Here is a 16,405-nt window from a genome sequence, read left to right on the forward strand (position 1 = left end):
TCACCATACTGAGGATGAAGCCACCTGGGAGCGAGAGGAAGACCTACGGAAGGACCACTCTCACCTGTTTTCTAGCCAACCCGAATCTCGAGGGCGAGATTCATCTTAAGGGGGGTAGGTTTGTAACATCCCAAATTTTCAATTTGGAATGTTATACATAGATCATTCAATGCATAGCATATTTTTATTGCATTTTGACAAAATCCTCGATAAATCCTAAGCAACTCAAGGACCCTCGGAGAGAGTTGGGGATTTTCTCGATTTTTCATATTTGATTTTATCAAATAATAAAACAAGGATTTTGGTTTTAATTATTTTCTCTCCTGAAAAATATTTCACATTAAAATAAATGAGAGGAGAAAATATGACTTCTCCAAAACAATTGAAATATTGGAGGAAAAATATTAAAATCAGATATTGGATTTTATTCGAATTTTATTTGCAATTTTAATTGCATTAAAAAAATTGCACGTTTTCTAAACTGCATTTTTGTGTCAAAAAAATGTTCACCCTGTTCTAATTATTTTAACTAGACGGGGAAAATTTGTTTTATCTTTTTTGGATTTTTATTTATTTTTCTATGAACTTTTTTCGGCGGAATGTTTAAAAAAAACGCGCGCGCCCGACCGGGCCGAGGCCCAGCCGAGCGGCCGGCCCAGCCGCGCCGTCTCCTCCGCGCGTACGAGCCGCCACCGCCCGAGTCCGTGGCGAGCACGGGAGCCGCCGCCGCCGCCTTTGCCCCTCCTCCAAGCAGCCCCCCTCCTTAAATACCGCCGCCACCCCCCCTTCACCCCGTCCCCGCCTGAGCCGACCCCGCCGGAGCCGCGAGCGCCGCCGCCCGAGTTCGCCGCCCGTCGCCGCCGCCGGAGCCGCACCCCGCCGCCCCTCGCTACCCCAAGCCCCGCCGCCCTCGCCGCCCCCTCGCCGGACACTGCCGACCCCGCCGGAGCCCCGTCCCGACGAGGTATCGATCCGACGCCGTTGCCGTTTAAAAAAAAACGTTCGTTTTTTTAAAACCTTAGATCGGTTTATTTTCTTCGGTTTTATTATTTAGTGAACGTTTACCGACCCATTCGTTTTAAAGAACGTGTTCGTCGGATTTTCACTATTAACGAACGTCCGTTCTTTAACCGTTCGTCAGTTTTCTTTTTCGTCGGATTTTTCCGCGATTATTTCAGATCTCGATTTCTGATCGGACCTTAGTTTCTGTTTAACTTTTCGCTCGTTTATCGGAATCAGGCGATTCAAGCGCCTAGAGTTTCGTCTCGAAATTCTCTTTCCGTTTAACCTACTCAAACAAGTTTTTGCTACTGTAAAATTTGACCTAGATCCAGATTAGTAAACGAAGCTTGTTTCTTTCGCCGTTTGACTTTCGTTGCTTCGTTCGAGTTGATTCTTTTTGCACAACCGGAGTTCTTAAGTTGAACTTTCTGGTTGGATCTTTCATTCGAGTTTTACCTGTGCATTAGATGAGTACTTATTGTTTGCTTGTTTGTTTGCGATAGAGTACCCGGAGTGTGCCGCTTGTTACTTCGAATCGCTAGGTTTCGCGGATCATCAGCAAGGCAAGTAACACTTTGATCATACCTTTCCATACCCAGTTTTTATTGCATTAGATCAATCCTCAAACATTGCATGGTTAGGATCTAATTAAATTGTGGGTATTGGGAAGTAGATGAGGTAGTACCTATTACCTGTTTTATTTTTCAAACCCTTGGGAGTTACTTCTACATTGCTATTATATTGCCATGCTATGCTCGTAGACGTGGATTGGGTTTGAGTGATATTCATGATAGATGTGAGATTGTTAATAATGGTTTACTTAAGGTGGCAACTAAAACTCACATCTGGGTGGATTGAGGCACCTGGGGAACCCAGTGTTGTCTGTTTGTATAAGGACCGCCACCCAGGCTCAAAGGGATCATAAGATTATTCATACTGGAAACTTCCGTGTGCAGCCACAAGCTATTATGGGCTCTAGCATAGTTGAGTAGGTTACATGATCTCTTGAAGAGGTGGGCTAGCAGATGTAGGGGAAAGTAGGTGTAACTGTCCATCCGGAGTAAAGAGTGATTGTTTCTGAAAGACTGTGTCTCGATCATCCATTTCTCAAACATCATGTAGTGCGAGAACCAAGCGGAGGCGATCGAGTCTTGTGGGGAAAAGTGCGCAAACCTCTGCAGAGTGTACAACCTAATCATGGTTAGCCGTGTCCCCGGTTATGGACAACTTGAGTATCTAGTACCTGGATTATCATGTGAATCTCATCATCATGTTACTTAATTAATTTTGTTGGGTTAACGATGATAATTAATTGGGATTGAGATGCTGTCAACCATCTCAATGTTTCACAACCACCATGATAGTTAAATAAAAATTTATTCCTTTGTAGTAGGGAAAAATTGGCTTTTCGCAAAAACTTTAACCATAGAGCTATCCACCAGCCATATATGCATGTAGTATAGCATTATTACGTTCATTATTCTCTATGTGTTATTTTGCCAGCATATTCCATGTGTTGACCCGTTTTCGGGCTGCAACGTTTCATGTTGCAGACTTTTTAGACAACGAGTAAGGTGCCTTAGGTCGTGGTCTTATACTCAGTGATGCCGCTGGAGTTGATGGACTCACTTATCTTCCAAGTCTTCCGCTGTTATCGTATTTAGATGGCCTTAAGCCATATTTATCATACTTATTCTCTTTGGAGATATTCGATGTAATAAGTGTGTGATTGCTACTCTGTTATAAATCCTCCATTTGTACTGTGCGTGTCAGCATTACTGATCCAGGGATGACACTGGTGCACAGCAGCACAGACTATTTGAGGTCTGGTCGCTACATCCTCATCACACAAGCAAGGTGAATGTTTAAAACTCCATCGTGGAAAGGGGTAAAAACCACTTGTCTAGGACGTCTCTGCACTAGTGTACACATGGCAGGTACAAGCACAATACAAACATAACGACTTTCAGATCATTCACAAGAAACGTCCTTTGAATAATTTAGGTAATTTGTTACTCAGATGGTCTTTGAGGCGATGGCTACTGTTGGTCTATGTGCCAATAGTGCAATGAGTCATCTATCAAAAGTAAATCGCAAAAGAAATCACTGGGACATGGTCACCGTCAAGGCAAATTAGAATGCAGTATTACATAAAAAAAGAATGTACTATGAGCATAATCATTTGTTGGTAGTTGAGGAAAACATCCTTCAAAAATGTAAAAAAAGGATGTACTTTAATTGAAAATCATATGCATGACACATGTCTTTACATAGAGTCAAAAATCAGTTAAGTGTAAACACCTATACATTGAATAACAACAATTGAGGAATTTGTGCCTACATAGGCTACCACTATGTTTTCACATTATGAAACTACAAAGAGAGTGTAATAGTGTGGATGCACTTAAGCACTATTAGTAAGTAAATAATTAGAACATGATATAGAGAAGTACATTGATGTGCATTAAGAGAATGCACCCACTTTTAAATTAAAGTTGATTCCTGTCATCTCCACTTTTTGTACAGTTTCTGCAATGCCGACTCTTTCAATGCCATAATGTGGAGATAGTGCTTCTAATGTCTGCAGTACTATTTGTAATGCTTGACCGACTTGTTGATAGCTATAGAGACATATTTCCAAACAAATATTTATTTACTTTTACATATGAAATGCATTCCTCATGGCTTTGCAGGCGTGGAGATAGTTTTTATGAAGGAATCTGCCAAGTCAAGTTGTTTTCCACTCTGAATGAACTTCATGCACATGGGTGGCTCCACACTGAAAAGGGTGAGCATTGATGATGGTAGTGCAAATAGACCGTCTCCACACATCAAGCCAGCTGCAACTGCGGATGATAGTAAGGCAGCACTTTGGCTATTAATTTTAGTCCATATAAACATCACTATAGTGCCTATGCACATATCAATGGGGCCAGATGATCCAATGAAGAATGGCAATGCAAACACGGTGACATTGGGAATGTAGTTCATTATTTTCCAGCCATTCCTCTGAGACACAATTGAGAGTGTGTTGACTGCAATGGCAAAGCAAGCTGCAGCAAAGCAAAACATTAGACAATGGTCAGGGAGCTCCTTGGCACCTCCTGTGCCAACCACCGCGATGGCACGATAAACCCCAGCATATGGACATGGGTATTCCGAGTCTGGTGCTCCAATGGGAATGTGCGCCTTGGCCGTGTTTTGAAAGGCGCGGAAGATGCATGGGGTAAGAATTGAACCAATGATTATACCCAAAATTTGCATGATGACCAGGGCTCGTTGTGAGGTTAGTGTCATGTAACCTGTCTTCACGTCTTGTGTTGCTTGAGAGGAAACATGAAGGGCTGACACTACTAGCCCACATGCTACAAGGCTAGCGACAATTGCACCAGGCTTGGCAACCCATGCTGAGACGATGAAGATCGTGAACTTGGCGTAAGTATATGCAACATTCCAGTCCGTGAGCCCAGTTGCATAGGTATTGGTGAGCGCAAGCACCGGGATAATAATGTAAATTGTAAGGACATTAAAGAAAGTTATCTGGTAGAACATCCTTGGGATAATAATTGCACAAATTATTGCACACACCACATATGCAACCGCCGGTATGGAAAAAGGTATTCTATTTTCAAGGAATACCTCAATCCTTCTACGGTCATCATAATTAAGACTCGGGTGTTTTCTCAAGTAGTTCCCCACCACTGAATCTGTTTCTTGTTGTTTTTGTCTGAAGTCAATGAAGGCAGTGATAAGTAGTATAATGAAGTTGTAAATACCATCAACAACGATAAGTGTAACTGTAATAAAGACCTGTTCAACAACTTTGAAGAGTTAGATCCACATAAAATGCTAAAGGAAAAGAAAGAAAAAAAACTTCCTTGCATATGGTTTATTAGATTTTATTTATGTTTCAACATCTACTATTTCCTTGTGCGTATTTCCTAGATATAGTTTTTGAGTGACTTGACCCCGAGACGAGGAACCAAATAGTTAATATTTGTGGTTGTAAGTTTGATTGGAAGTTTGCTTATTTTGGATACTACTCCATGCTTCAAAATTTTAATATTTCAAAAGATCAAGTGAAAATTGGTTAGGTCTGGTGGTTGTAATTTGACTGAAACTTCGCCTAATTGTTGGAGACTATTTCGTCCTTCAAAAGTTAATATTCAAAGAATCAAAAGGAAATTTGTAAATAGACATGCCAATAAATCCAACAAACAATGAGTAAACACACTATGACTTTGAGTATTATTGTGAAGAAGAACTCGCATTATGGTTATGAGTGAAACGGTTGCTGAAGTGAGAATGCTATTCGTCCAAGTTATTTAGCCAAAATGAAAAAGGTATAAAATATTCTTACACTACCACAAAGGTAATGTATACTCAAATTGTGTTGTTGTCAATGAATATTTTTACTTCTATTTCTCACTTTTGGATGGTCCCTAAAAAAGGGTAGATTTTTGTAACAATTGACAAGTAGAGACATGTCTTGAATGCTCTCGTATATAAATCTTATGGGAAGTATCAAGTAGCGCGTATTTTAGTTTATTTTATTTTCGTGAAAGCAACTTGCACTCAACTTTTGACTCTGCAAAAATAATCTTTCTCCCTTCATGGTAAATGATAATAGATAAGGTAGAGTTGGACTACAAGCAGGACTACAAAGTGAAATAGGTTAACAATTAATATGCTAAGTAAGGTCGGCTAAAGATTGTTAGCCGATATCTCAATGCGTAAAATCACTAATTAATAGTTGGTATAAACAAATCCTTTTATTTTACCAGTTCTTGCACATGTTTCACAAAAGAGGGAGATTTTTTCAAAATATTTGGCACTACTTGCTAAGAGAAGTTACTTCCAATATTTAATGTGCCAATCTGAGTTTCTAAAAAATGGTTAGGACAACATTACTAGATTTGTCTTGTATTTCTATAAAAAACTTTAGTAATGCACATGAGTCTATAGAAGGGTGTGGGAGGAAAATAAAAATAACCTAGATAATTCAGCGAGTTGTAACGGTTGTTTGTAAAGTTGAAACTAAGAGATTACGAGGGTATGTTTGTCCACACTAGCTCCACCGCCATGTATTTTGGGGATAACCATGATAAATCGACGCTCTTTCATGAAAGAACAACCAAAGTATATTTATATATTGTACAATAATTGCATCTAATTTTGTGTGATCGAACTGGAAATGTGATTATAGTCTGCAATATAGAGGTTAGTAATGAGACTTCATAGATACAAACAAACAAACATAGATAGTATTTTATAAAGTGTGATCCTTTCTTTTCGTATATAAGTAGTACCTTGGTAAAAATTATTAGATGAAATTCCGACCAACAAGTACTTACTTAGTTCTTTTGTACATACCTTGTATCCATTTGATCCAACTAAACTTGTTGGACTACTAGTGTGATACCATTGCCCACTTTTTGTTTCGAGAAAAGGGAACAAAAACCCCCACGATGTGATGCCTCCGGCTAGTAATGTAATATTTACCATAGGTGGGCAAATCATTCCCACGCCAATAAATGTTGTAGAAAAGTCAAAGAAGAACCTGTAGGCACATGATTATGTATATCATTATGCCAAGTAAGTCACCAGTGTTTTCTATAAGGGATAGACATGGCTATATACATTCGTTGTTTCCTTGAATCCTTTTACCGAGTTTGTATCATATATTTAACCTATTTGAAGTTCCAAATTTACATCTAGTTGTAATTAGAATAAATATGCATATAGGGTGAATGATTACTGTTATAAGAGCCATGCTCGCGCATCTAGAAAAGTCACAAAGATTAATCGGTATCCAACATATTAGAACATCTGTAAAGGCAAAAAACATTGGAAAAAATGCACAAAGGACTACATCATGGTATTGGAAAACATCAATAACAATGCATGTCTAATTCATATTTTTTCACAATATAAATCATGTGAATGTACATTGATATATGCAATTAGGGAGGGTAATTCTACACATAGTGGGGAGTATTAGGGCATGCATCTTAATATGATTTCACAGGTAAAATTCTCATGTGGCACTATATTTAATAAGAAAAGAGAGAGCAATCGTATCTTAATCTAAATATTTATCTTAGCACCTTCTTTGTCACCAAAACCATTAAGTAATGGTTGTTTGGATACAACACTAAGATATAGTTCATTGGGACTGCTATAGTTAAACATCTATTAAATGTGATTATATATAACTTACGATATAGTGTGCAGGGACTGCCCTTATACTACATGCCTCATTTATTCTATGATATATATAATCATTGTTGTATAATATCACATGTTAAATTTTTAGATAATCTTATTTAATATTTTTCATGACACACAATATCTCATCATTTATCGTGATACATTATCATGATATGATACATAATCCTCTTTTCTTCATTTAACGGCATGCCACCTGAGCCAAGTTGCCTGTTTTTTTGTAGATGAGCCAATTTTGCTAGTTAGCACGCATGCCACCTACTAATACATCCATGGGAAGTATCATGAAATGTGTTTTAAAAGATGAAACATCTAGATGTTGTAAATGGGAAGTTCGTGGTTGAATATAATTAGAGTAACTATGAATAAACAGGACAATTAGCGCCTGATTCAATTTGAGTTACAATGCTTTCAACTTATATTCTTATTCCTTCAAAGAATTATTTTTCTATGGTAAACTTATATTATCATTCATTGTATCAATTATTTTCCATTTTCACGATCAATTGTATCAAATAGAACTTGGGCTTCTTAAACCGGCATGGATGTACAAAGTTTAAACATAAGAGCTATCAATCTAGCAGAAGCATAATGTCCATTCAACTTCTATGGAGTGCAATCAGTTATGTAACTCGTTGTGTGCCGAAGTAAAATAGAACTACTAGTGAACAAGACAATATTGTAGTGGAAAATCATAATGTTACATATTGAAATGATTTCAAATACATTCTCCTTTCGCCACCACAAAGAATATAATCCTGGGACCATCAAAAGTGAAATTTATTTACGGAGTAAAAACATAAAAATAGAATAGCTCAACAATTACCAAAATTTTAATGACGTCAAACAATTTGTGAGTCTAGAATATGACATGTGACAAATAAGTTTATATCTTTCAAGAATAAATCTTCCAAGTAACTAATAATATTTATAGAAGGAGTGCATATTTTTCATTTTGTGTATTAACACATTTTCAATCGAAAATGTTGTCGACTTATTAGAAAATAAATATTTGAGTTGCTTCATAGTACAATTTTTTTCCTAATGTACCATATTATTTCAGTTGCTTCATTGTATATATATACCGCGCACCCTAGGGGGGATAATATGGTATCACTACTACACATATACTCATCATGGTCGACTCTAAATCCCCATTCTTCATAGGTATGTTGGAAAACTTGGGCCTCTGGAGGAGCAGCCCACCAGACTGTTGTGGACCCAAAAATCATTATACGTGCAGTAAAAAATCATTAATAAAGAGAGCTCTACCCTTATTCACTTTGTCAATTTTATTTTCTATACCATGGCATTGATTGACTAGTTCCTCTACATCTAATTGACTCCTGCTCTACAACCCTTGGACCGGACTCACCGACAGAGGTTGTGGAACACGTTATTAGTACAAAATGTCCACCAACTCATCTCAAGCCTGCATCCAGCAGTCTTCCTCGATCCCACAGAGATATGAATTCAAATTTGTTTCTCAAAAATTAATCTGCACGTCATTATAACTTTGTTTTCATGATCCCATAATTTTTTGGATTATTTAATGTATCCCGTAGATTTATGAAGCTACCCGAAGGTATCCATGTTCCAAACAACCATAGAGCAAAGAAGGATGTATATAGTGTTCAAAAAAAGTCACTGTATGAACTTAAACAGACCTATAGAATATGGTATAAGCACTTGAGCTATTTCATTCACCAGAAAGGCTACACGAGCAATCAAGATTGCCCATGTGTTTTTATAAGGTGATCCCAATATGCATTCTGTATAATCATGGTGTGCATGGATGATTTAAACGTAATGAGTACACATGAGAATATTAAGGAAGTGAGTTTCTGCCTGATGTCGAAATTTTAGATGAAGGATTTGGGTAAAACGAAGTTATGTCTAGCTCTGCTACTTGTGCATTTCCGTGCTGGGACTCTAGTGCACTAGTCAACGTACACCTAGAAGGTGTTGGAAAGATTTCATTTGAGACGGCAAATCCTTCTAAGACCCCAACGGTCGAGCAATCTTTACACCAAGACAAGGACCCACTTAGGCTAAGGAAATGGGGTAATTCTAGGTCAAAACTTTCCCTAACTGAGTGCAATTGGCGTACTCATATACCTTGCAAATTGTACACGGTTGGACATTGTTTTCGCCGTCAATATTCTTACTAGGTACAATTATGATCTGATACAACATGTACAGCTTCTCTCTTTTGTTAGCCATGTTTCAGATCAAGCAACGCCGGGGACGGATTTGTTTTCAAGAAAGGGAGGATGATGAGGACATGACTACCTTGGATACGAACAAAAATATTGCATACATGCATATCTGTGAAGTGATTTCTAATGCAAACTATGCAATAATTTATTTATGTTATCGAGGACAAAAATACCTCACAGACTTTTGTGCCATGTCTAATTGGAGGTGTATGGGATATTTGTACAATCCGCATATGAAGATACGGGAAAAAGAATAGTTTATGTGCTGTTCAAAAAGTCATCTCACGTCACTTTTGGGCCAAGAGAAGATATAGTCCAAGTCTCTTACGTTCTGGACTTAGATTCGGACTGCACAGACATACCTGACTCAGAACGCCAAGAACTCTTTAATCATAACTCTGAATTGGATGATTCTTTTTTTCTTGAAAGTAGATTTTGTGCTCTTTCTAACCCAATTGGATTCACATTCAAATTCGTGCGGAGTATTGAGATATTGACGAAACAATTTGACGCTGCAGCAGAATCCGAGTCAAACTACATGTCCAAAGGTGTTGCATCACCTCCACTTGGGGCCATGGGCCTCGTATGACTTAGGGTTAGTTTTAGGCTGTGTTGGGATGTCCTCCCACATCCTTGGACGCCACCCCTTGCTCCTATATAAGTAGACCAATCTAGTATCCTTGGGGTTTTATTTAGTTAAAAGTTAGCCACTCCTGCAACTTCGTGTGCTTCGTTTGTGTCCAACGACCAGACCTAGACCGCTTTTAGAACCCCACTTTTATCACCACTTCATATATACTCGCAATATTCAGATTGCTTTAGCATATTCTTTCTTGGTCTTAAATTGCTTGGAGGAATAGACCTTTATGGTCAGGTTGATCGTGCTCCGGTGTGGTCAATAACCTCTCGGAGTTGGTTTAGCAATTGCCAAGGCGCAATGTTGTGCATGTTTGTAGTCAGATCGTCAAAGTCGTCTGCACCAAATCAATAGTTATCATCTCCTCGAAAGACAAGACACCTTTGCCTCTATCATGATCCTACCATGAAACATCGGAAAGGCATCAAGGGCATCTTTCATTCATGCAAGGGACCAGATATCTTTGTCTATTTAATACAGGGAATCAAGACCTATACAAATGTAGGCTACTTATAGGAACAATATACTTCTAAGTCAAATGGAGTTTTACTTTGTGGTTGAACTACATATTCTTCAAAATTGTCCAAAAAAGTCTTATGTCGACTTCCTCAACCACTCAGAAATTATAACACTATACGAAGCATCGGTGTGCATGGCTTCAGCAGATGATTGGCCACACTCAGCAGATGTATGGGCTAGACACCGTACAAACCCATACGATTATCTATGAAGATAATGCTCCTTGTGTTGCACAAGTCCTAAAGGGATATGTGAAGAGTGACCTCACAAAGTATACTAATACCAAGTTCTTCCATGCACATGAGATGTACAAGATTAACGAGGTAAGAATCTTGCATACTATGTCTAGTGACAAGTTTTTTGATTTGTTTACTAAATCACTACCATCATCATCCTTCAAAGGTGTATGTTGAATAAGTATGATGAGACTTAGAGAGATGCAATGCTAGGGGGGGCTTGACAAATTCATCGTTAAAATCTTGGTTGTGATGATCAAGTATTCAACTTTATGGTTGAATGGATTCTACTCTTCTCCCCTTGAGTGTGTTTTCCTGATGTTTCTCACATGATGTTTTTGATAGGGCAATTCATGCAATACAACAACATATACTATGCACTCCTTCATATTTTTCCCAATGTTTTTTGGAGTTTTGACACATGAATATATGGATAACTGAGTGTTGAGAGACTTGGGCCTCCAATGGAGCACCGCACCGGCCCATTATGGACCAAGTGTCTCCTCTTAACGTTAAAATGGGCACTTATCTCACGCCCCCCTAGTTACACAAAGAGGAATGCCCTCATTGTATGTACAATTGATGGATTATTAATAAATAAAGTCTATCCCTATTTATTACATTTCAATCTTACTTTCTGTACCTTGGAATTGATTGACTATTTCCTCTACATCTAAGTGACTCCCGCTCTACAATCCTTGGACCAGACTCACTGACAGATGTTGGGGAACAAGGTACGCTATCACTGCTTCCTCCAAGTGCCTTAGTTGGTGACTCAAATTAAGTTTTGTCTTGGATCAAGCTCTGAGCCATCGATGGTCCGCGTGCTCCTACACAGACCACTGATGACACACGATGCTATTAACACTATGCATAGCATTAGTTCTTGCATCCATGCTAGGAATAGATCTAGTGAAAGTAGCACTGCATAGATACTGGAGATGCCACCAGATCTAGTGGTGTTTCCTCCACACATATGCAATGCGGCATGCTGCCCTTGGCCGCCATATCTGGTGGCGTCATCTCAGTATAGATCTATGGCGAAGAGTTTGTGATACATGACCATTGTCAGGCCAGGGGTATAGCCTTGGTGATGCAGACAAGCATCACGACCACCACCTTTGCATTGGAATGGGATTATGGTAGGATCATTGTAATGCATATTTTTGCCTCCTCATTTTTCTTGTATTTTCTATGTTAGACTTAGCTTATATCTCTGTATTTGAGAAAATTTTGGCTTTCTTCGAAGAAAGATTTCACGGATTGCCTAATGAAGCCCCTGAACTGCAAAACCAGGTATTTAATCCCATCCCGTTTCTTGAAAACTAGGCAAATCACCCTCTAACCTAGTTATTTAGCGATTTGAACAGTCGGTTTTGCTAATTAGGCATAGGGCCTACATATCAGTCACACCGTGCGTTACATGGACATAGCTAGCGTCCACCACACCTTCCCTTTGATCCCCCGTTTTCTCCTCTTCCATAACTCCACCCCTTATCTACCTACCGCATGCAACGAGAACATGTCCCGCACATCTACATCTACCTCCCCGACTACGAGATGAGCTGTAGTGATGAGCAGGCGATGCCAACAAGACTCACTGCTCGACCTGCCCACATTCCATGTGCACGAGGTGGCCGACAAGTGCTTCCCTCCAGCCCTATTATCCCCACCACTCTTGCAATGGCCGCCCGTCTCATGTCGTCACTTTTGCCGGCATCAACCCGGGAACGAGAAGTCGAAGGCTCCAGTAAACCATTCATGAGATCATCCATCGACATGCTCCTCTAGACCATGCAAATTCACTACACGCACGAGAGACTCCACCGAGCTACTGGAGGATAGCACAGACCATAGCTCGCTATTCTAAAGAACCACCAGGTGTATGTCAAGATCCTAGTTTATACTAACTAGCCTTGCTGCGTACGTGAGCCAACCTCCAAAGAGAATCAATCAAGTGCTTCTACTACCTTGTGTATGTGTGTCTCTCCCGGTGGAACTTCAGTACTAGCGCAACCAGCCGGAAACTAAATGGCCATATAGCTAGATTATTGTGCATACATACACCTAAAAAATACTCGACTGCTACACGTTAAGTCGGGGCATCAGGCACGCACCAAAAAAGTAGCTGGCGAGACTAGACATCTAATATGTGTTTTGGAAGAGAGACGCCCTAGTGCAGGTCGATTGGGAGAAGAAGAGAGAAAGAGGTGGGAGGGACGACTTTCATGCTATCTTATGGCCACATCAAGTGCAACATAGGTGAAATAGTCTCTAAATAATACCTAGGCATGATTGTTCAGTTTTTGAATGTTGAGGGGGCTAGATACCCGGTTCTATAATAGAGGGGGGGTTAAGTTAGTTAATTTGTGAAAACTGAGGTGGTATGTGGACTTGTTTCTTTCTCTGGATCTTCAGTGAATGATTTAGGTAACATAACAACTATTCTTCTTTGTCCCAGATTTTTGTTCCTCGAAGATACTTGTGAACAATAATCTCATGCATATGTATTTACCATTAAAACCCTATTTCCCAATACTAGGAATATTAACCCTTAATCTTGCTTTTTTTAAACAAAATCCCCTCTGCCCAAAGAATTCCACAAAAGTTTCAAGATGCTCCTTTCTATATATTAAATCCATATGTGTAAAATATTTCCCTAAAATTGTGTGGAGATTATATTTACACCTATATTGACCTTTTGTACTTCCCTTGGATCAAGTTTAATAATAAAATGCATCGCTTTCCTATTTAAAGCCACTATCTCATTTCTGTTGCATCACAAAGCTACTACTATGTAGGTTTCTTAAAAATTGATATAAAATATATGAACCTTCTTCTTCATATGCCACATCAATATCCGCAAAAGCCAATGCTTCTCCAATGCAAATATTTGGCATAACGTGCAGTTCCCTTTTCAATCCATAATTTCATATCGGGACAAACACCTATTTCTGATCCCCAATTTCACCTGAGATGTTGACACATGCTTGGTTTAATAAAAACTCGCACAGACCAAAATATGAGATCAAAGGCGAAGGATCTTGTTTGATTACCATTTTCTGCAATTCCTCGTGTGTTGTTGGAATTCTTCCAAAATTCAATAGTATAAGTATGTCACTACCATGCTCAACTCCCCTCGGATACTTCTTATCCAAGTTACATGTAGATGAAAGATTTTCCTGGTTTGGTTCACTAGATCATGGGCAGAGTACTCTTTATATAGATGATGGTATCATTCACGCGGTGACCATGACATTGGCAATACCATACGAGAGGTCACAATGTTTATATTAGCCCCACCCTTGGACCCCTCTTGCTAGCATGCAAACCTGACCCTCCCTGATAATACTGCACAATACCTTATTGCTTCCTGCATTAGATTCCCTCGGCACGCAACCATCTAGTTCACATGTGTCCCTGCCAGCCTGCCCAACACGACTATTCTTATCCTCCTCATATCACTGCTTATATAGAGGTACGCTGAACTCGAGAGAGCATCCAGTTATCATGTCCTTGATTCGGTGCCCGTCCGATGTTAGTAATCGACCAATGGAGGTCACCTAGTTCACCTATTATGGAAACAACTATGGTCGTCATGTTACCAGCCAGGAAATGTTGCTCTCCACTGTTAATTGTGAAATAACTAGTGTCAAGCCATTAGTGATGATCATCGGTACTGTTTGATATGTCACGTTAGTGCTCTAACTAGCCAAGTCCACCCGGCATGAGATCCCTCTCCCATCATCTCTATTATGGCAATGTGCCTCCCTCGCATCCATGGTCTTGTCCCACCACATGCACTCCAGTTGGCTATGTGCATTGCGACTCGTCATACCTATCTCTGGCCCCTGTGACCCGATGCGATTGCCACAGCCGTCGTTACTGGCATAATGCATGTTGCTTGTAACTACATATTGTGTAGGAGTCTGCTCTCCCCACCATTTCTTAGGTCCTTGAGCTCCCTCGATTGTCGAGGCAGATCTCTAGAGTGAATTCAACACCAACTTGGAAGTGGAGGAGCTTGAGGAAGACCTCACCGGTGTCGAGTCCTTTTGCCTTGCGGAAGATGATAAATGTGTCCGTGCCAAGGCCACGGACGAGCGCACATGGTGTCAGCGTGGAGCAGGTGATTTATGGGGTAGTGCTGCCCCTTTGCTGGTTTGGCAAGTGGGTGGCAATCGACGGAAAGACCAAACACAATGAGGAGCACACAATTTTACCCAGGTTCCGGCCGCTCGAAAGCGTAAATCCCTACTCCTGCCTTTGGCTGTATTGGTGGTGTTTGAGCACAAAGTACACGGAGCGCTCTCCCCTGGCAAGCGGTGAAAAAAGAGCAGCTACACGAATGCCTATGCGTGAGGGTTTCAAAGGTTTGAACCCGTACTAATGTTGCCCCCGTCCTGCTTTTATAGCTCATGGGGTAACCATAGTGGCAAAAAGGTCATTACAGGGGTGATTAGACTAAAAACAGTGCTATCATACCTAACTCTGCTGGTTCGGACAAAATACATTAAATGCGCTGCTAGGTGTCTGTGGAGGTTGAATCTCGGCAAAGCCTCCACGCCGCTTATTCATCTACCTCCTATCAGCGCGACACTCCATAAGGACGGGTGTCAATAAAGGTGATTTACCTCTCTAGCAGGCTGACACGCAAGGGTTATGTCCACCTAAACACATGTGGGCTCGACACCTCACTAATCAGCAACCAGTTGGCCAGAGAGGTGGAGCGCTGGTATTGGCGGGGAGCCCACGCCCATGGGGCTTGCCGGGTCTTGGCTTCCCGGCTCGTTCCTGCCAGAGTTGGGTGCTCCCGTTATGAAGTTTGTGTCTCATTCCATTGCTTGGTCTTCTTAATGCTCTCCTTTATCTCACGAAGAGCGACATCTCTGGTTTAGTTTCATATGAGACTTGGCACTTGATGTGAGAGTTGCAGCGCGCCTGTGCATAAGTTAGGGCGGCAAACACCCATGTTTGTTGCACCGACACATGGTGAAGACACCTTTTAGTCAATGGTGTCGAGGAGCAAGCCTGGGATTAGCCATTGGGTAAACATGCTTTCACGCCGCCCTACAGTACCTTGCCTTCTAAAAAGAGCAGACAATATTGAAGTCGCTACTATGTAGGAGAACATTTTTGTCGTGATCTTCGCCCGCAGCAAGCGCTCTGTAATCACTATGCCTTCATCCAAGTCGAGGGTGGGGTGCGCAACCCACACACATGTTTTATTGGTTTGTATGTAGGTTTATTGTCGGGTGCGACATTTTAAGTATATACCTTAATTTACTTTAATTATATAAATGCGTATGTTGTGTAGTTTAAGAGCAGTATCTGAATTTCTTGTGTTGATATATTACCTTGTAATTCGGTCTTCCTTATATATAATGAATTGCATACTTTTGCAAGTCTTTGGCATGAACAATTTATTTTCATATGTATGAACGGTGCTTAATTAGAGTTGATTTTCATTTATAAGTGGATTACATTCCCACTTTTGTGAAACCTTTAGAAAATTCTAACACAACCTCTTTAGGTAAAATTATGACACCCTACCAAGTTTCATA

General features: G+C 40.1%; 1 protein-coding gene across 1 annotated transcript in view; it reads right to left on the minus strand.

Moving 5' to 3' along the window:
* Positions 1-3,681: 3,681 nt before the first annotated feature.
* Positions 3,682-16,405, minus strand: part of LOC109781349 (probable metal-nicotianamine transporter YSL3) — a 101,733-nt gene continuing 89,009 nt past the window's right edge. Inside the window, exons 5-6 of the mRNA XM_073505654.1 lie at positions 6,372-6,562; positions 3,682-4,703 (exon numbers count right to left, since the gene is read on the minus strand). Coding sequence (XP_073361755.1) covers positions 3,682-4,703; positions 6,372-6,562 — 1,213 coding nt within the window. The remainder of the gene's footprint in view (positions 4,704-6,371; positions 6,563-16,405) is intronic.

The sequence above is a fragment of the Aegilops tauschii genome, chromosome 1 (genome assembly GCF_002575655.3).
Source record: "Aegilops tauschii subsp. strangulata cultivar AL8/78 chromosome 1, Aet v6.0, whole genome shotgun sequence".
Taxonomy (NCBI): domain Eukaryota; kingdom Viridiplantae; phylum Streptophyta; class Magnoliopsida; order Poales; family Poaceae; genus Aegilops; species Aegilops tauschii.